Genomic DNA, 21,200 nt, shown 5'->3' with positions numbered 1-21,200 from the left:
AAGTAATTGAAAGCGAGTTCAATGCTAAAATGATGATGTGGTTTCGCAACTCAAACTTCAAATAATATTATTCTTATAATTCTCCATCATACTTTGATGCTCTTTAATCGGCTATGTTTTAAGCTTTTTCATATAGGGAGTTATGTTTGATCCAAAAATGCTCAAAGCATCTATTGTTCTTCTCTTTTTTTTGCTTGAATGGATCAAAGAATCCAACTGCAATGAGGAATGCAACAAGAATATGAAGATGATATTATCTCTCTGCATCATGGAGTATGTCATCGATGGCAATTTAATGTACGGTGTCAGGTCCACCGTGAAAGCAAAAGCTAGCTCCCTGAGATCTTCCCCGGCTAACGTGGCAAAACTTTGGTCTTAGAAGTGAAAGTGAGCATATTGTCTCTTTGCTAGCTTTAGCAGACGGTCTCTGCCGACCAAACTAGAGCACAAAATTTAGGCCCAATCTTGTAACTCTTGCCAATTTGCCATCAACATTTACACGCAAATTTCACTTTCGATGTCCTGTGTTTTGTGCCTTTTTTTTTGTTTTTTTGAAAACGGGCATGGGTCTCCCGCTAGGTTGGAGTAGTGGTCCTCCTCCCTATATTATTAGTAATAAGAGTTTGAGAGTACAATGAGGGGACATAGAGTCTCGACCTCTTGACAAAATATACCCATCCTTTTTTCTTTTCTTTTTTAAACGGGCATGGGTCTCCCGCTAGATTGGAGTAGTGGTCCTCCTCCCTATATTATTATTAATAAGAGTTTGAGAGTACAACGAGAGGGACATAGAGCCTAGAGTCTTGTGTTTTGTGCCTTTTAAACAGCGAAAAATTTGAGAAATTTTCTTCGTGAAACTGAAAACAAATTACGAGTTAAAAAGTTTGAGCTAAATGGCATAGTTGTTCGGTAGTGACATGCTCACACTAAATGAATGCAAGGGCTCAGTAGTTTTAGTGAAACTCAGAGTTCAACATTATTTTGGTCACCAACCTCTTTATCAACTACGTGTGTTAGACTGTTAGATGACATGACATATATCTACAACCTCATTAATCCTAATTAATCCTCTTTTATTGTTGAGTTATCTTGGGGTCTTTCTTTTATTTATCTTGGGAGTCTTTTTTTCTTCTTCTTTCGGCTAGTTATCGTAGATAGGGCCTAGACTCTAGAATTGCAAAATGAGGAGTCCAAACCTCCGGTAGAATACAGGGGATGTAAGAAGAAAATGAAGACAAATCTAAACGGTAAAATTCTAAAATCTAAACGATAGATGATGTTGTGACAAATGAAACCGAGGTCAAATCATATCATTTGTCATATAACTCTGTGTACAAATAATTATTAGTAGGCAGACTTTATTTATCATACGACCAAAACTAGATTAAATTATGCAGTTGGTTAGTTTTATTCCTACTTATTTAAATTCTTATGTTGAAAAGACAAACTAATTAGTCAATGTCTACTTCTTCTGGCTCCCAATCTTGCACCGTTGCACGTAGAGAAAGCTATAACCTTTTCAAAGGTGTTTTCAGGAACTAACAAAGTCCTATTGCGGAGCGTAATACTTTTCGGTCCCTATTGACCCTAAACTTAGAATCTGCAGAACCTAATACCAGGGATAGAAGTGCAGGTTGAATTTGACATGGTCCTTAGATAGGATTGACAACTATTGATCAAAGATTCAAAAGAGTTTTTTGCCGTCAAAAGTCAATAGCTTTTTTTTTTGACAACTTGTAATACTCAATCAATAAACCAAGGGGGAGAAGAACCCTTGACAGAACAAACAAAGAGCCAGGACCAAACCAACTAAACTAAACCAAAATTCAATAGCTTTGAGTTGATTGATCCCAAATTAACAATGCAAACTGTGGACACCCTCTGTTTTTTTTCTCTCCATTAATTTGTTTAAAGTTGCTGTAGTTGTGATTGCCGCCTGGAGGAGACTATGCTAGGTATATTCAAAAGGGACTCTCACAAGGATCACAATTGTTTCAGTCAATGCCTTTAATCATATATATAGAAGAGAAATTCTTGCATAATCAGAAATTTTTTTCCATTTTCTGAAACTGTACATGCTTGTTAAAGTAAAATACCTAAATCATCCTCCCTGTTGGGCAATGATTGGTCCGCCGCAAGAACTTCTCTATATAAAATAGGTTAATAAATAATAAGAATTTGTTAGTACGGCCATAGCTCAAACTTATTAAGAAGGATTTGAAAAGTACTTTACAAAATTTATCTTTTTCTTCACAATGTTTGTTACTAAAAATGATGTGAGAGCTATGTAAACTTATAAAGTAGTACATTTAATCTTCTTAAGGACAAGTTTATTTATTTGCATAGTTTTTTGAGTATATTTATTTGCATAGTTTTTTGAGTAAATGATAATTCAATTAATAGAACTCATGCCAAATAAGTCATTACATACCCTCCCGTTGATGAGCTGAGGTCAGATCAAGGATTTGTGGTGAAAACCACAGTGGTACATAGGGATAGTCGGATAGACCTATCATATACGAACGTAGCGCTCACTTAAAAGCGAGCTTATAAGCTATGGAAAAACATAGCGAATATACAAGCATAGGGCCCTAAAAAGATAAGGGGTTATTTATCTAAAACAATAAAACTAAAATAGAGGCTACAGCCCAATAGCCCATAGTTTGCCCAAACCTGAGCCTAACAACAAGCACCCCAGCCCAATCCATGTCGCACTGTGCCAAGCCACCAACAGTGAAACAAGCAGCCCCGCCACTGCCAAGATGAACACCACCACCATCATCACCTGAAGCCGTCAACCTAAACCCTTAGCGAAACCCATACAAGAGAAGACCCAACTCGATCCAATCGATTTCCACTGCACCAAGTCACCACCAGAAAACTCCGCTGCCTATACCTCCATCAAAGCCATCACCTGTGAGTTGCTCCTTGACCCACCATGTCGCCGTCGATCCCACATGCCACATCGCCCAACAAACTAAGATTCGGCACCAATGTCGTCAACCTCCAAGCCAAGAGGCAAACTGAGAACAACTATCAGCAAGCCTTTGAGGCCCGTCCGGCAGCAGCCCCGACATCACGCGACCAAGACCGACATAGATGCCAGGCCACCACCAGACGAACGCCGGAAGACGCGCTAGGGTTCTGAGAGAAAACTTCGAAGAGAGAAGTCTGCCTCTCTCTTTGTTTTGTCTTGCCTAGTTAGAGTCAACTATTTATTTGCATAGTTAGTAAAATATGAAATGTGTATAATACGGACAAAATAAATACGTGTATTATTCATACATTTCATCAAAAGTTCATTAAAGGGTTCGACAAAATATTTTTGATTAGTTAATGAATTGGACTTGGTATGGAAAATATCATTCTCATTAAGCTGCTTAGTAACCATATCATATCATAATTAAGATAAGAATGCAAATGATTCATTTTAGTAGCTAGTCTTCACTGGTTCTCATGGATTAGTAAAAATCTTAGTTCATACTATTTATGGGTAACAATTCCGATGAAATATTTCTTAATACTTAATTACTCCCTCCTTGAATGTTCAACTCATGGTTATTCACGAATGAGTTCTCATCTCCGTTTTGTGTTAGCAAATGCAAAGGAAATCAGGGAAGTAAATCATTCCGTTTCCAAATACATTCTAAGTAAATAAATGTCATTAGTTATAATATAATAGTAGATGCTATTAGTGAAATGTCAATTGAATAATTCAACCCATAAATTAAGTCCCTTGAATTTGACAACTAAATAAATTTCGGATGCCATGAGAACAGTACAAAATTCATCTCTTGACCATGGTAGAGGTAGCCAAGATTTGAATAGAACTACCATTTTGTTTTTCTTAAGTACGATGAATGGAACTACCATTTTTCGAATAAGTACGTTTGTTATAATTGAGAAATACGTATGAACTTGATATATCCAAAAAATATATATATATATTTGACGCATTTACCACGTGCAAAGATGTTAGTGGAGAAAAACAAATAAACAAAAAAGGCCAAACGTCTCAATTTCTGAAACATGAACATTGGGAAACACGAAGCCAAGTCGTCCTAGCTTATCCATGATTCAAAGTAGACCTCCTTTTAGAAACCATTATAATTACTCTTAGTCGTCGTTCACCGACCGCTACTTATTGCCTTCCTCTCCAAATCCACCTTACTCTTCTTACAAAACCAGACTGCTCCTTTGTCAAATTCACACTCTTTTTTTTTCTTTTTGTTTTGGTTGAGACGAAGGTGAACAATGGAGGGTGTGGATCATTTGGCTCTCGAAAGGAGCAAGACCCAGTTCGATGTGGACCAGATGAAGGTCGTCTGGGCCGGCTCCCGCCACGCCTTGGACGTCTCCGATCGAATTGGCCGCCTCGTCGCCAGCGATCCGGTAATCCAAATCTGATCGAAATTTTCACAATTTTCAAGTCAAGTTCCAGTCTTTCAGTTCTTAGCTGAAATGGGTCTAACCCAAGCTTTTGTTTTTGTAAATCTATTGTTTAAAGCTCATGGCTTTGTTATGAGTTAGTGCTTTAGCTTATGGTGATTGGAATTGGGAAAAATTTAGAGGGCGGGCTAATGCAATTGTGGATTTTTTTTTTTATTTTAATTGTTTTTGTTTTGTTGTTAGGTGTTTAAGAAGGATAATAGGGCTATGCTGAGTAGGAAGGACTTGTTTAAAGACACTCTAAGAAAGGCAGCTCATGTCTGGAAGCGGATCAACGAGCTTAAACTCACTGGTAGGTTTCACAATATTTTACGGATTTGGATTATTGTTTACTTGTCTGTGGTTGAATGATTCGAGTATGCTACTGTTATTGCAGAAGAAGAGGCATCCAGGTTAAGGTTTTTTATCGATCAACCTTCATATATGGATCTTCACTGGGTAAGCTCAGTTCTTTTTATAGGCGTAGCGTGTTCTAGTTTGCTGCATTTCCATGTCTTATATGAGATGATCACTTGTTTGTAGAGTTAGTGTCTTTCTTGTATGATAAGCTTTGTGCATATTCTTCTAGGATTTAGTAATTTAGAAATTCAGATGCTTAGATTTTAGTTTGTCTGATGAAGTTGATTTTCTCTTCAGGGAATGTTTATACCTGTTATTAAAGGATCAGGTACCGAGGAGCAGCAAAAGAAGTGGTTGCCGATCGCATACAAGATGCAAATAATTGGCTGCTATGCACAGACTGAACTTGGCCATGGCTCCAATGTCCAAGGGCTTGAGACCACTGCAACTTTTGATCCAAAGACAGACGAGTTTGTTATTAATAGCCCTACACTGACCTCTAGCAAAGTAAGCAATTTTGATAGTACTGTTTTTCTAGTCTTTTATTTCTTGTGGTTTTTAGTAATGCTTTAGTATCAATAGTAACAAACTTGTGGCAGCAAGTTGTTCTTTGATCCTTTTTGCATTTTTTCTACATATCTCAAGCATGATGTGGCATTCTTTTTTATTCTCCATGGTCAAAATATCTAGATAAGGTTCTTATTGCTTTTCCTTCATTGTTGTGAGTAGTGGTGGCCTGGTGGTTTGGGAAAAGTTTCGACTCACGCTGTTGTTTTTGCGCGTCTTATTACTGATGGTCAAGACCATGGAGTGAACGGTAATTACTAAGCATACATTTTTTTTGCAAGTTCTATTATAAAGTGAATGGCTAATGGTTTAACCATGTACTAAGCATACATTTTTGCAAGTTCTATTATAAAGTGAATGACTAATGGTTTAGCCATGTAAATATCTTCACTTTTAGGTTTCATCGTCCAACTTCGGAGCTTGGATGATCACTTGCCTCTTCCAGGCGTAACTGTTGGAGATATCGGAATGAAATTTGGAAGTGGTGCATACAACTCCATGGACAATGGTGTCCTAAGATTTGATCATGTGCGCATCCCAAGGGATCAAATGTTGATGAGGTATGTACTTCTCATTGAGTGTACAGATGGGATGATGTTCTGATGTTTAAAATTTTTAGCTGCACATTTACTTAGGGACTTGCATGGGTAGATAGGACGGTCATTCTGATAATTCTTCCGAATGTCCCAGAGTCTCACAGGTTACAAGAGAAGGAAAAGTTGTTCTATCCAACGTTCCAAGGCAACTACTTTATGGAACTATGGTTTTTGTTCGACAAACAATTGTGGCTGATGCTTCCTCTGCATTGTCACGAGCAGTATGTATTGCTACTAGGTATAGTGCTGTTCGTCGACAATTTGGTTCAAATGATAGTGGTGTTGAGACACAGGTATGATCTAAACTTATCCTCTTCGTGAATTTAGAGATGTCAGTTTCTTTGTTTGTTCCGAACATGATGTATCCAGTGCTTTTGGTTCATGTTTTTAAGGTGATTGATTACAAGACTCAACAAAGTAGACTATTCCCTTTGCTGGCTTCCGCCTATGCTTTCAGATTTGTTGGTGAGTGGTTGAAATGGCTATATACGGACGTAACACAAAAACTGCAAGCAAATGATTTTTCTACATTGCCTGAGGCTCATGCATGCACTGCGGGTTTAAAGTCATTGACTACTTCAGCAACTGCTGTATGTGATTATTCCTGCCCTTGCCTCCTCTCCGTTTTCCCCTTTTTTTTTTTTTTGGGAGGTCGGTTGAGCTCATACACAACAAAGATATCCCTTCCCATACCATAGACAGCATATAAGTCTTGTTTATTTATTTAATTTTTTTCCCTGTTCTTTTGGCAGGATGCCATTGAAGAATGCCGGAAATTATGTGGTGGTCATGGTTATCTTTCTAGCAGTGGGCTCCCCGAGTTATTTGCTGTTTATATCCCGGCATGTACATATGAAGGAGACAATATTGTTCTACTTCTGCAGGTCTGTGGCTTGAGAATCCGAGATCTTACTTGTTTTTGACTGGACCCTTACGGGTTACTGCATGGAATTTGCTTTGGGTTGAATCAGATCCAACAGGTTCTGTTAATATTTGATTATGTGTGCTGAATTGCTGAAAAATGTCTTCAGGTTGCAAGGTTTCTGATGAAGACTGTTTCTCAGCTACCGTCTGGTAAAAAACCCGTTGGAACAACTTCCTATATGGGGCGTGCAGAACAGTTGCTCCAATCTCGTTCTAATGTTCAGAAAGGTTCAGTATCGTAAATCATGTAATCTATAAGTTGCTGGTTTCCTCTTTCTATTTGTCAAATACAGGGTTACCAAATTTTACATTGTCAAAGGATAATTTCTGCTACACTGATATGCATATATACATAATGGTTGGCTATACCTTTTGAATACCTTAAAGAGTTCAACTACATGCTTTTATTGCTTACTTTGTATTTCAATGTCATGCAGCTGAGGATTGGTTGAAGCCTAGTGTAATACTGGAGGCATTTGAAGCAAGGGCTATGAGAATGTCTGTTGCCTGTGCAAAAGACCTTAGCAAGTTTGCAAATCCAGAAGAGGGTGGGTTTGTGTCCTTTTGGCTCTTTGTTGTGTGTGTGTGCGTGTTTTTTTATATTTTATTATTATTATTATTATTATTATTTTTATTTATTTATTTATTTTTTTTTAATTTTTATTTTTATTTTTATTTCACATATATTGTTAATGAGTAAAAGAAGAATTTTCATCAAAGTGTCCAAAGAGAATACTATCACAGGTAGTATCATTTATTTTCAATTTTTTTTCCCTTGGTGCGACTTCAGTTAGGTGCTTCTATATTTCTTTTTAACTTTGTATTTAGAACTATATATTACTTTAAAAAAGTTCCTTGGTCATTCATATTTCTTGAACTAATGCCATCACATTATGAAGTATTTGATAATTTTCATGTTTTTCTACTGCAGGCTTTGCGGAACTATCGCCTAATTTGGTGGATGCAGCAGTTGCTCATTGCCAATTGATTGTTGTTTCCAAGTATAGCTCATTCCTTTCTGTCATGTTATTCTAGTAGAGTTTTGAAATCCACACATTTCCTTGGGTTTGACTCCTCCCTGTATAAAGGTGTTCGTTATGAAGCACTATTTGTTGGATGAGTTGGGCACCACTGGGAGGAATTAAAATCTTAAGACCAGTTATTGTACAATTTGATCATCTTGTTTATAAGTTTACCTTTCATGATAGGTTCATTGAGAAACTGCAACAAGACATACCCGGGAAGGGAGTGAAAGAACAGTTGCAGATCCTCTGTAATGTATATGCTTTATTTCTTGTTCACAAACATCTGGGTGATTTTCTCTCCACTGGAAGTATCACAGCCAAACAAGCTTCACTTGCCAACGATCAGCTTAGATCTCTATATTCCCAGGTTTACCCTCTGCAGCATTCTTGTAAGATCTACTTGTTCATTCTTTGAAGGCTGCTGTCATCTGATTATTGTGTCATTATTTATTCTAGGTCCGCCCCAATGCCATTGCCCTTGTTGATGCATTTAATTACACTGACCACTACCTTAGCTCAATTCTTGGCCGATATGACGGTAATGTGTACGCGAAACTTTATGAGGAGGCCTGGAAGGATCCTCTGAATGACACGGTTGTGCCAGAGGGCTATCGCGAGTACATCCAACCTTTGCTGAAGCAACAGCTCCGAAATGCAAGGCTATGATTATAAAATGTGGTTGTGATTGTATTGTTGCCAATAAAGCTAGCAGCTATTTGTTGCCCGAAGGGAAATTGTGAAATTTATGTCACGGAGACATATATATATATATATTACTTGATTAGAATGATAAAAAGAACTGGGATGATGTAAACAGGATATGGTAGATCGTTTATAAAAGCTATTAATTAAGTTAAGTACGGACTATTCGTGGCCCTTCTGTTCTGCAATTCTCACTGTCCAGTATGGTTAGAGTTAGAATGAGTCCATTTTACGCGTCACAGTCTAGGACTGAACATAATGGTAGTTTCAGACTTTCAGTGGTTAAGAAGGCCATGGCACTGTGGTTTATGTTGGAGGGAATCGGTTTCCATGAACTGGCGAAAGCCTGTGTACTGTATACTGGGCGGTCTGGGCCAGTTGGGATTTTGGTACAAATGAGATTGGAGGTTGAGGCGATGAGTCCGACTCTTCCCTTGGGCCTCCTCTTCTTTTCTTTGGATACATATGACATGGCATATTGACGTTTGTACCTAACTATTTTCGGACCCAATAAACACGCACACATACACATGTATATGTGAGTTTTATTAGTAGAAATTTGCTCACCATGGTATATTTAGCGTCTACCCAACAAGCTGAACTACTCATTTTGTATATTTTTTTTTTAGTAGAAATGTCAATAAAAAATTCATTCTCTAATTATATATACGCATAAATTCTTTAAAAAAATTAGTCAAATCGGAAAACATCGAACCATTTTATTAGCACCATATTTGATGACCAAATGATTATGAATCTCAGGTTATTCTAATTAGATCATAAAAGAATGAGTGGTTCGGATCATTGAATTAGGTTTGATTAGCATCATGTTCATTTCAATTTTATCTAACAAGAGTATATTTATTTACACATTTTTTATGACCTAGCTAATAATTTTGGATTTGATTGATTTTGTATAGACACGACTCTTGAATAAAAAATTTAGAGAATGAATGGTTTGAATAGTTGAATTAGGTTACATAATAGTGAAAAATAGTAAAAATCTTTCTAGGGTCTCTACATATAGGGCTTCTTTGCTAAGAGTTCCACACTTAGAAAAGTGGGAACATCATCAATTTGATAATCACACTATATTTTAACACTTGGAAACGTTGATCTTTCACCAACATTGCTGAATTTTGCAGGGTTAAATATCAAACAGAAATTTAAAAAATCAACGATTCCGATTATTGAGATACCTTGTGTGAGTATCAAATTGATGATGTCGACACTGTGCCGACTTCCTTAAGGGAATTGGTCTCTCTCTAATCATCAACTGGCACTTCCAGCAACGAATATAACTCCAGAAATATTTACAATCATACATGAAACTTACTCCTGCGCATGCAAGTCACCATCCTGATGATGTAAATTAACTATTGAATCAGCTGTGCCCTAGCCTGATACGAACTGTCGATCCTTATGTCTTTGTCTAATTTGTCTCTTAAACTATATAATTCAAATGGTCCCCCATAACCAGCGCCAAAAATGTCTGCAATGCCGCAGCAGCTAGCTTGCTCTATTATTTAAATGAGTGCACCATCTCAACCACCAATTCTTCAGCTGTCTCCCTCCCATCGTTAGCCTCGCTTGCCAGGACATGCCCATCATTAACCACATGCTTAGCTGAGCTCATATATTCCATATATTGAACTACAGCTGCTACCTATATACATCTCCGATTCTTCGTACTCTATCTTTATCTCACAGTGGACCACCTGCAAGTTAATGGTTGTTTGACAAAATAACTTGCAGCCAAATTTTGTTTAACCCATATGTAAGGCGGCATGTTATCTTATACTCGATTCCTTGATCTAGCTTTATGTCATAGCTACTCGACCAACGTCTTGCCACGAGCCAAACTCACAGTTACAGCAAACCTGCAAGAACTAATTAACTTGCTGGCAAATGTAATCGATCTTTCAACAATATCTGCTCCATTACAAACACGTTTGAATATGGTGTGTGGTTTAAAACAGATCGAGCTGGAACTAAACAGATAATTGATCTTTCTCAACAACAAAATTGTGTCACTATTGAGCATTATTATTATGTTGAAATATTCAATGCCATAATTGATTTTCAATTGATGGAACGAAACAGTAGATTCAATGAGCAGACAAGGGAACTCTTGGTTCTTAGTTCTGCATTGGATCTTCGATTTGATTTTCAGTCATCTGATGTTGACAAAGTATGTTGTTTGGCTGAGAAATTCTATCCTCATGATGTGCCTAATTTGAATGATCTAAGAGACTAGTTGGAGCATTTTGAGTACCAATTCTCTGAACTCAGAATTTCAAGATTTATACACCCTTTCGAAGTTATGTCAAGAATTTGTTAACACAAGGACACCATTCTTTTTTATTGAGAGACTAGTCCGTCTAGTGATGACTCTTCCTGTTTCTACGGCTACAACAGAGATAGCATTTTCAGCCATGAAGCTCATTAAGAAACGACTTCGAATCAAGATGAGTGATGATTTTCTTGCAGATTTAATGACAGTGCATATTGAGAGAGATATTAATTGTTAATATTATTGATTCAAATTTGGTTATCGATGAATTTTATGCTTTAGGTAACCAAAGAGCCCAACTTAAGTAGTTGAATTTGTGTTGACATTGAATATTTAACTTTCAATTGTTTCAATTTTCTATTGTTAGATTTGAGTAACAAAATGCATTTTGTGGATGATATTTTAGCAAGTGTTATACAATTGAGATATTCCATCAAAACAAAGTAGACTTTGCTAAATTTATAAGGATAATTTTTCTTGCCAGCGTAAGGTAAATTTAGCCCACTTCAAATCTAATTTCTGATTCCGTCCCTGACTTGCTTGCGCGCGCACACACATTGCAAGTCTTTAAAGTTTGATGATCTAAACATTCTAAATGCCCTTATATTTTTTACCCAAAAGACAAAAATTTAAAGGAGGGACAGGTCGAAATCCTTCTTTTTCATTTTTTGGTCGAGATGCAGACTACATCCTCTTTGTTTGAATTAGTTTGTGAAGTGTCTTTTCTTTTCTTTCTTTCTTTCTTTCTTTTGTTTTTTGTCAAAGAATTGATTTCTGAAGTTTGACTGTTTAACGTTCAGTCATTTTCTATGGCGTGTGGTTTCTGTAAATTACCGTTTGTCCAACGAAGAAAACAAAAGGAAAAGAGAAAGTACTACTTAAAGACAACGGTTAGGTCACTATCCGTCTGTTCGGATCGTACGTGTTGACAACTTTCATTTTGGCCAATATTGTGATTTGACGGCCATTAGTTCTTTTCCGAACAATACATACACATCATGTGTTCCACAAAGTAGTTTGCGAAAGTATGGTAATCTAACGATCATCCTTTCTCAAACCACACGTACACATCATGGGTTCTGTACAGTAACGTGTCCAACTATTATTATCTGACGACCATGCTCTCTCGAACCACACTTACACATTATATGTTCCGCAAAGTAGCATGTGAAACCCCTTTTGGTTCACGTTTTAGTAATCGGAAGGTGAGGTTTTCAGCTTTCCATGAGTTGATAACTTCTGCAAAGTTTCATCGCATGTTAATTATCTTTAAGGTACTGCACTATAATAAAATTAATAGTCGAATCAAGTTAGTCAATCTTAAATCGTTCATGTTTATATTATCAAAACACAATTTTTAATGTAATAACGATCTTTGTCATTGTAAATATGAATAACATTGTTTCACAAATTAATTAAATCCCAAGCAATTGGATCAGTACCAGCTGACAGATCCGACTTGTACGCACCAATAGCGCTTAAACTTGCACCGACACTACAAAGCCGATCTAGCTGGTCTCCTGATCCAATTATTAAGCATTGATGAAACTAAATGCTCGACAAGAATTAATATGAATATTATATGATTCATGCAGAATATGAAAAACATTTTACTTCAAGTTTGAAATATGAGGAAGAGGGAGAAGACTTTGTTGGCCTGATGAACACCACAAGACTTGTATGTGACAATAGAGCTCAAACTCTAGAGATAATGAAAACCTTTACTAATATATGAAGTTATGTATAATTCAATCTAATGTTATAAGTCAATCTTATGTTATAAGTTTCTCATTTATAAGTACAAAATTTTACGATTGATATGACAGACGACTGATTACTAAACAAAATTGTGTTTTGGAAGTCTTAGACTTTTTTTTTTAACAAGGAAATAATTGAATAGATTAAAATTCAATAGAATTGATTACAATCATAATGCAACACATCCTTAATACATTCTTGGATGTTATCAAACCACAAGGAACACGGTTCGAAGATAATGGAAAACCTTTACTTATATATGAAGTTATGTATAATTCAGTCTAATTATACATAACTTCATATATTTTAAGTTTCATATGATGGACGACCGACTGAATATTACTAAACAAAATTGTGTTTTGGATGTTTTATACTTTTTTTTAATCAAGGAAATAACTTTATAGATTAAAGTTCAATAGAATTTATTACAATCATAATGTAACACTACTCAAAATCATTTGCACCCAAAGCCCTAGCTTGGAGCCCTCCACCAGAAAAAAGCCCAAAATCATTGAGCCCATCAGCCTGCCCAGCAGACCAGCGTGGCCCACTGGTCCCCAATCCAGCAGTCAACCCTAGTTTGAAACTAGGGTTCAATGCAGAAAAAATAGAAGAAACAGAGGACTGAACTAGTCTTGCCTCCGCCTCTGCCTCCACCAACGGATGTGGACCACGATCAACCACCGTCACCGGCCCCGGAAGTCCCAAAATTGCCCTAGCCATCCCGGAATTCACGAGTGCCTCCACTTCTGTCGACAGTGAATTCGCCACTACCTACAAACCAGAACCAACACCAGCCCCCTGTCTCAGCTCGCTCCACCATGATAGAAGAAGCCAAAGTTCCTGGAGATGCCATGGCACTTCTCATATCGAAAATCCAACTCCACCGAAAGTTCCGATGAGAAACGGAACACTCACTAAGCCCATATCCGCTGCCGCACATCATGGATTAGCCGGGTTTGTTGAACAAAATCCTTCCTCTGCAGCGCAGGCTGATCAACCTTAATAAAGCTCCCAATCACGTTCTGCATACAGTTCAGAGCTCGTTCTTTGCGCATGGCAACACGCAATCCCTTCACCGCAACCCAAACTTTGAGGAAGTGCAGCAGAACCTGCAACAGCATATCTATTAATCCGCTAGCAGGAGCAACGGGTTGCTGTAAAACCAAGGTCCACTATAGAGGATGTGGTACTTCACCTCTTGCTCCTTGAAATGGAGCACAAAGATCTCTCCCTCCTCTTCACGGATCATGACCTTCTCCTTCAGCTGCCACACCCAGAAGATTGTCGCCGAGAATGATAGTACGAACACCCATTTCTTGGATAGTAGCTAGCAACACAAGTAAAAAAAATGGGTCATGGATCACATCTTCGCCCCCATCCTAGCTCACCACTATCTCCTCCGCCAAAGCTGCGTAATCTCGATAGTTTTTTGGCTAGAGAGAAAATCCTAGCAGAGTAAAAGTCAACAAAATGAGGAAATCATTTTTTTTAGAGGATTAGTCAACCACTTTATTAATAATAATCATAAAAAAAAAATCACAACTTATAGATGTAGAAACTACAGCAAAATATAAAATAACAAGAACAATACTCGATGCAGCAATGCATCAGAAATAATACCTAACAAGGGTATTAAGGGATGCAATTACGCATTTGATGAAGCACCAGACATAATCCGGGCTATGTAAAACGGTACCAATAGTATGGCCGAGCATACTTCCATGCAAAGATATATGTCGAATAGAGGGTAACGTTCTATTAAGATAACCGACGGTAGTGTGACCGACCTTGCCTACTCCATGCAAAAAAAAAAAATACACCGAATAGAGAGCAATCTCCTACTAAGTAACCAAAGAAGCAGATCCAAAATTCATAACAATTTAGGGTCTATAAAAAGTCTCCTGGATCCCAAATGCGAGCCCAAACAGCAATGGGCTCATACACTAGTTGCAAAGCCCTAATAATGAAGACCCAACCCAAAACCCTACTTGGGCTGTCCAACAGAGCAAAGGCCCAAATCCATAACCTGCTTTGGGCACCCAAAATCTCTCTTGGCACCCATCCCTTCCTTGACCACGGCCTCGATCTCTGCTCCATTGCCCTTTGTCGGAGAAGGAGCATCCCAGCCCCACCAACTCGACGCCGATCTCCGCCACCAATACCACCAACCGGAACGCGGATCCCGCCCAGAGTCCAATCTCTGCTCCGCTCCAAATGCAGCTCCAGCGCACCAGGAAACTGGGCCGAGACCTAGCAGATCCCCTCACTCAGCCACACCGCCACCAAACCAAAGTTGCACGCCGGCGACTTCAGTCGTGCCCGAGTTGGTCGAAGACCCTCGACTCTCGATGCAGACCCGATCAGAGAAAGCAGCGCAGCCGTGGCTTCTCCCCTTTGAACTGCGGCCCGGTCAGAGAAGATCTGAGAAGAAGAAACTGTCACAGGGCGAGATGCGAACCTCAACTTGATAATGAGCACGACAGAAGTCGTGCGTGATATAACCGACCCCGAGAGTGGTACCGGAACAGCACTCCATCGATGATGGAGGAAGGTACAGAGAGGCCGGAGGCGGCACTCTCCCAACCCTAACAGAGCAAACCCCGTAGGTAACATAGGTCTGTGGTTTTTCATGAAATCAAAATGAGGAAATCATGAAAAATTCTTAATTATTTAGTTCTGAGAAATCATTAATTTGTGGAGGATGTTTTATACTTTGGTGAAGCTTTAGATATAAATACACGCCAGATTTCATAATATATGAGTTTTGAAAAGTTGATTGATTGATATATATTCAAAATTATAGATCAATGTAAACATAATTAGATTGCCAATTTGAGGATATCACATATCTAAGACAATATAGTAGCTAGAGCCTAGAGATTTGATTTCCAATTAGTGATGACACATAATTTGTTAAGTAGCTTTCATGCAAACCTATATCAGTATATGAGAACTGTCTTTACAGTAAAACAATGCTCTTTGTATTTTGGCTTAAAGTTAACTTTATATTTGGTACGTATTAGTCACTTTCATGAATTCTCTTAACTTGCAAAATTCTTTGGATGAGCTCTTTTTTTTTGCACCATAAAATTGCATTTGCAGTGCACTGCGTCTGCCGTAAAGACCTTGTTTTTCCTTCTTATTATTAATTAAAGATACCTTCATATCAATAGATATCTCTACCTCTATAAATGGAGGCCATTTTTTAGTGTCAAAAGGCTTCACCAAATTTTGAAGTGCCTTCAATAACATAATTATCAAATTAAGTTAGTAAAATATAGGGGTTGTGACCACTTACCCATTTTTAGCTTAAAAATTGTCCACTTACTCTACTACGAGTTTTTTAACCTCATTTACCCAATCTAAAATTCATTGACAATTTTGCCCCCATTAAACAAATTAAAACTCATCATCTCTCTCCTCTCATCATCTCTCTCCTCTCATAATCACTCTCCTCCCGGACTCTCTCTCTCTCTCTCTCTCTCTCTCTCTCTCTCTCTCTCTCTCTCTCTCTCTCTCTCTCTCTCTCTCTCACTAACACGGACCTCCGGCGATTCATACCACGACCTCAGACCGCCGGCCTCCTACATCTCCTTCCCCCGAAACGACGTCTGGATGGCTGCATCGAGAACGATTTCTAAACGCCTAACAGAGGCTCCATTTTCGTTTTTGATCTTCTGTGCCAAATCGAAAGATCTGATTGTGCTGTTCCTTCCGAGATGTTCCTGGAGGATGGCTTCTCAACTCCGATCGATGTCTCTGGATATTAGTCAATTATGGTGATCCAACGGGCTAGCGGTGGATTCGTCAATTACCCAGACAAAACTTCAGTGTGTTTTTAATGCTTGTTTTCAATGGGCACAGTTGGTTTTCGGTAGAGGAGGGTCCCCCATAATATTGACATCAATTAAATTCAAGCTTTGGGTATGGAGTTTGGACCATTTCTCTCTCCCATAGTCCCATGCATGAATTGATGGATGATGATGTGGGTGTTTCGGGAAGCTCGCAAAATTAGTGACTATGGGTGAGCAATAATAATATTACTAAGAGGTAATAATGTTTCTATTAGGGTAATAATCATATTACTGGGGTCAATAATCATATTATTAGGGGGCAGTGATGTTTTTATTGGGGGGCAATAATAATATTACTAAGAGGCAATAATCTGATTATTGGGGGGCAATAATATGGTTATTGGGGGGCAATAATATGGTTAATGGGTATTATTGGGGGGCAATAAATTCAGCCCCCGAAGTCCGGTCACCTTTTGCCTGATTCCGGTCATCTGTCGCCGGAGTCCGCGACCGGCCACTGGTCACCGGAGCACAACAAGGTGGAGGATGACTTTTCTCTCTAAGTGAGAAAGAATGAGAGGGCAAAAAAGTCCCAAAAATAAATAAAAAGAATAAAAAAAGAATTAATTGGGTAAAGAGGAAATAATCTCTTAGAGTGTTTTGGGTAAATGAGGTTAAAAAACTGTTAGTGGAGCAAGTGGGAAAATTTTAAGCTGAAATTGGGTAAATGATCATTTCCCCTAAAATATAATATAAATAGATAAATGTGTAAATTGAAAAAAAATAGCCAAACCACCAATTTTTTATGTCCAAAAAATAAATAACCACCATTCTTTTTAATCGATCTATTTTCCATTAACATCACAACATCACCCACAAGAAACGCAAGCACATTGCTAGTTTATATATAAATGGAGTCCAGAAGTTTGGTGTCAAAAATTTCACCAAATTTTAAATTGCCATAATTATTTTTTAGACTAAAACCTACAAAACCATAATAATATCATCATTTTTTTTTATGAGAATGCATAATAACATCATCTAAAAGGGAGGTTCTACTCATACCTCCAAAATTAATATTTAGACATCCTCATTTAATAGACCTCCAACTTAATTTTACAAATGACCAATATGTTATCTACACCTCTGTAATTTTTCCACAATGTCCTCATTTAATAAAAATAATAAAAACTTTTTCTTATGATTTAGAATACAGCATCACAATATGTTCCTGGAAGTTATATTGTTGTGATGCCAACTTTCTGATACTAAAGTCTACAACATTGATACACACATATTCCATTGGGTAATTAAGTCTAACAAGACTAGCACCAAGTCTAGGTTGTAATTTGAACTATGATGTTTGACATTCATACTACATGCTACGAAGGCAATCAAAAGTCTAGATAAGTAATTGGTACTGCAATTTTTCCAAACTATACTGGATAATGGTGCAGTTGCTTCTGGGAAACTTTTAGGGGATTTACAATCTACCATTCATACAAAAGTCAAAAACCATTTCTACAAATCCTTGGAATTCCAAATGTTGTAGAACATCTTACTTAGGATTCCTAAGAATTATAATCACAGAATCACAACGGAGGTCCTGCTGATGAATCTATCTTTGTTAACCGGTTGCACTTTCTTCTTGTCCTTGGCAATTTTTGGGACCTCAGTCCACATCTCCTCAGCATTCTCAAGGACCATCTTCACACAGCCAAAAAGCTTACTGTTATTACGACAATTGTTGAGGACCTGGGTGTTATTTTTGAGCAATGACTATCAAAAGTCCTCACACAGCCAAGAAGCTTCCTATTATTACGACAATTGATGAGGACCTAGTGTTATTTTTGACATTCATCATCAAGACAGAAAATGGTCCAATATTGAACTCTTCGTCCTCATTATTGGAACCATCTTCCTCTATTGGCCGACTCATATTGAATTAATGGGTAGGTTTTTACACTTTCTCGAAAATCTAAATATCAACTACTGGTCAATGAAGCGCGAGGTTTCTCAGGGAAGAAAGAGAAGCGGTGGAGTATATGAAGGCAATCAGAAGTCAAAAACACAGTGAGTAAAGCTGTAGCACCGAGTAAATGTAGTAGGAGATGAAAAAGGATGGGTCTATATCCTGAGATATCTCAATGACCTAAAAGCAAAACGTTCAGAGCTGGAGATATCTTGATTTTCAAATACACAGATTCATTGTAATCAAGACAGTGAAAAAAAAAAGAACATAAAACTTCCAAAATGTTGCTTTTCTCAGTAACTGAATCCTCAATTTCTTTCATTTTGATGTATATCTTAGGATTTACATTGGAGGAGAAAATTTTATTCACATTGAAGACGAAGTATTGTTCGTGGAGGTAAAAAGAGACTTTTTTCCCCCTCTTTTGTGTCTTTATAAGTAATTTGACATGATTTGACAAAGTCAATTATCACTTGGAAAAAAAAAAAGAGGTCTAAATGTTAATTTTAGAGGTATGAATAGAATTTCCCTATCTAAAATATTTAGTATGATAAAATTAAAAAATATTAAAATAAATTGAAGAAGTAGCTACCATAAATATCTATATTATTTCTCTATTCACCAACAACATGTGCATCACACAGTATGAAGAAGTGAGTTGTCTATAATGCCCTTCAGGATAAAAAATAAAAAAAAATGGTAAAATAAAATATTAAAAAAAAAAAGTTGAAGAAGTAGGTGATAGAAACATCCACGTTCTTCAACCCCTTTAAACAAGGGTTCAAATTTGCTCATCACCAATATTTTGGTGGTGATATCACCACTCAATATAAAATTGTCAAGTGTTAATAATTAATCATGATGTTTTATTAAAAAAAAAAATATTTTAAGTATTAAATTAATTCTTTATGACTTGACAAGTTTTAATAGGGTGGTGATATCACCACAAAATAAAAGTGATGAACAAATTTGAATATATTTTACTTTTGCTAAAAACTCAAACATCAATCGAGGAATTATTCTGTGGTCCTGGACTATCACGTGGCACTGCCATGTGGTGATCCAAGTTAATAATATCACTTGAATTTGGTGGGGACCATGTAAGGCGTGAAAAAATAAAATAAAAATTAAATTAACAAACCAATAAAAAATAACTACAAGTCATATGAGTCAATAATATCAACCCGGACTAACACGTGTACTATAATCCGAGACCATATTATAATTTCCCACATCAACATGGGGACAGCATTATGTATCATTTAATGGTTTGGTCCCATTAACTGCTAGTTCTCTTATAAAATCTACACTGCAGTTTCTTCTTTTTTCGTCGAAGAAGAGCGATCACCACCCTCTTCTTTTAAAACATGGAATCAGCAAGAACTCAAAAAGGGGAGCGGAAAAGGGTGAGCAATGGGAGTGAAGAAGGCTGTAAGCAGAAACCAATGTATAGAGGAGTTCGAATGCGTCAATGGGGAAAATGGGTATCAGAAATCAGAGAGCCAAGAAAGAAGTCGAGAATATGGCTCGGAACGTTTTCTACAGCCGAAATGGCAGCTCGAGCTCACGACGTTGCAGCTCTGACGATCAAAGGCCGCTCGGCTTATCTCAACTTCCCTGAGCTAGCTCAGGAACTTCCTTGTGCCGCTAGCTCATTGCCGAAAGACATTCAAGCTGCTGCAGCTAAAGCTGCTGCTCTTAGCTACCCTAGCTGCAGCAGCAGCCGCAGTCATGAATCCAAAACCGAACCGGCTCAAGATTCATCGTCTTCATCAAAAAATGAAGATGACTCGTTTTTTAACCTTCCTGATCTGCTATTAGACGTTGGAAATTATCGTAGCACTCATGAGTGTTTTTCACTTGTGGATGCAAGTTTCAGCATAGAAGAGCCTTTCTTATGGGATTAGAGAGCAATATATTGAACCACCAGCTCAGCGATTCCATATTTGGACTCTGGAGTACAATGCTAGAGTGATAGAACAAGATGGTGAAAGGAGGACGAATTCGAACTCTGGCCTTCAAGGTAAACACTCTCTTACTACTGAAGCTACAAGTTCACTGCAGAACGCTCAATGCTGAGTTTCTACAGATTGGATTTACGTACTAGCTATATGGAAATGATACTTATAATGAAAGGAAGCTAAAAGTTACTGACCCCTTTTCATGTATTGCTCCTCTTGTTTTTTAGAATTCATGTACTCTTACTTTCGAGAGAGAGAGAGAGAGAGAGATATATATATATATATATATATATATATATATATATATATTACAAAAGTATCAACACTTTTGTAAGTGAAGTATATCATATGACTGCAGAGTTCCATGTCTAGGAGTATGGGCTTACAAAATAAACTAATGGACGTGTATTTTTTTTTTTTGATCCACTGGGAGTAATTGATGCATTTGACTACATATATATACAAACCCTAGACCTTCCGATTTGGGTAAGATTCTTAGACAGTATACGGCTGAATTAATGCAAAGAATGAGGGACAGACTTGATAAAAGAGGTATTGATCGAAGGCAACTTAACGGAAGAGGTTGAAGGCAACATGATAAAAGAGGTGAAAGAAATGTTGCGAAGGATTTTGTGTATAACTTATTTACAATGAAGCTCACACAAATACATGTTCAACTCCACAATCAGAAGACCAAAACACATACCATTGACGTCCAAAGTTGAAGCCATCGTAGCAGCTGCAGAAACAAAAGATGAAGGCGAGGTTGAAGTCTTCTGCTATTCACCAACTGTAGCTTCTGAATTAATGGGCAGAA

At 37.5% G+C, this 21,200-nt stretch overlaps 2 protein-coding genes and 1 pseudogene across 2 annotated transcripts; 2 read left to right on the top strand and 1 right to left on the bottom strand.

The window, feature by feature from the left end:
• The first annotated feature begins 4,254 nt into the window (after positions 1-4,254).
• Positions 4,255-8,776, top strand: LOC112178797 (peroxisomal acyl-coenzyme A oxidase 1). Its single transcript, XM_024317016.1, has 14 exons — positions 4,255-4,392; positions 4,633-4,741; positions 4,826-4,887; positions 5,086-5,295; positions 5,518-5,605; positions 5,753-5,915; positions 6,046-6,244; positions 6,344-6,541; positions 6,704-6,835; positions 6,983-7,103; positions 7,313-7,423; positions 7,807-7,876; positions 8,084-8,267; positions 8,357-8,776. Exons 1-14 carry the CDS (start codon positions 4,255-4,257, stop codon positions 8,564-8,566), a joined length of 1,995 nt encoding a protein of 664 aa, XP_024172784.1. The 3' UTR covers positions 8,567-8,776.
• Positions 8,777-18,008: 9,232 nt separating this feature from the next.
• Positions 18,009-18,389, bottom strand: LOC112175272 (annotated as a pseudogene).
• A 1,400-nt stretch (positions 18,390-19,789) lies between these two features.
• On the top strand, positions 19,790-20,329 carry LOC112181003 (ethylene-responsive transcription factor ERF039). Its single transcript, XM_024319612.2, has one exon. The coding sequence runs from the start codon at positions 19,790-19,792 to the stop codon at positions 20,327-20,329; it is 540 nt and encodes a 179-aa protein (XP_024175380.1).
• Positions 20,330-21,200: the final 871 nt, after the last annotated feature.

This window comes from Rosa chinensis, chromosome 7 (genome assembly GCF_002994745.2).
Source record: "Rosa chinensis cultivar Old Blush chromosome 7, RchiOBHm-V2, whole genome shotgun sequence".
Lineage (NCBI taxonomy): Eukaryota > Viridiplantae > Streptophyta > Magnoliopsida > Rosales > Rosaceae > Rosa > Rosa chinensis.
Note: the sequence above shows the minus strand (reverse complement) of the source record. Positions and strands in the feature narration are given on the sequence as shown.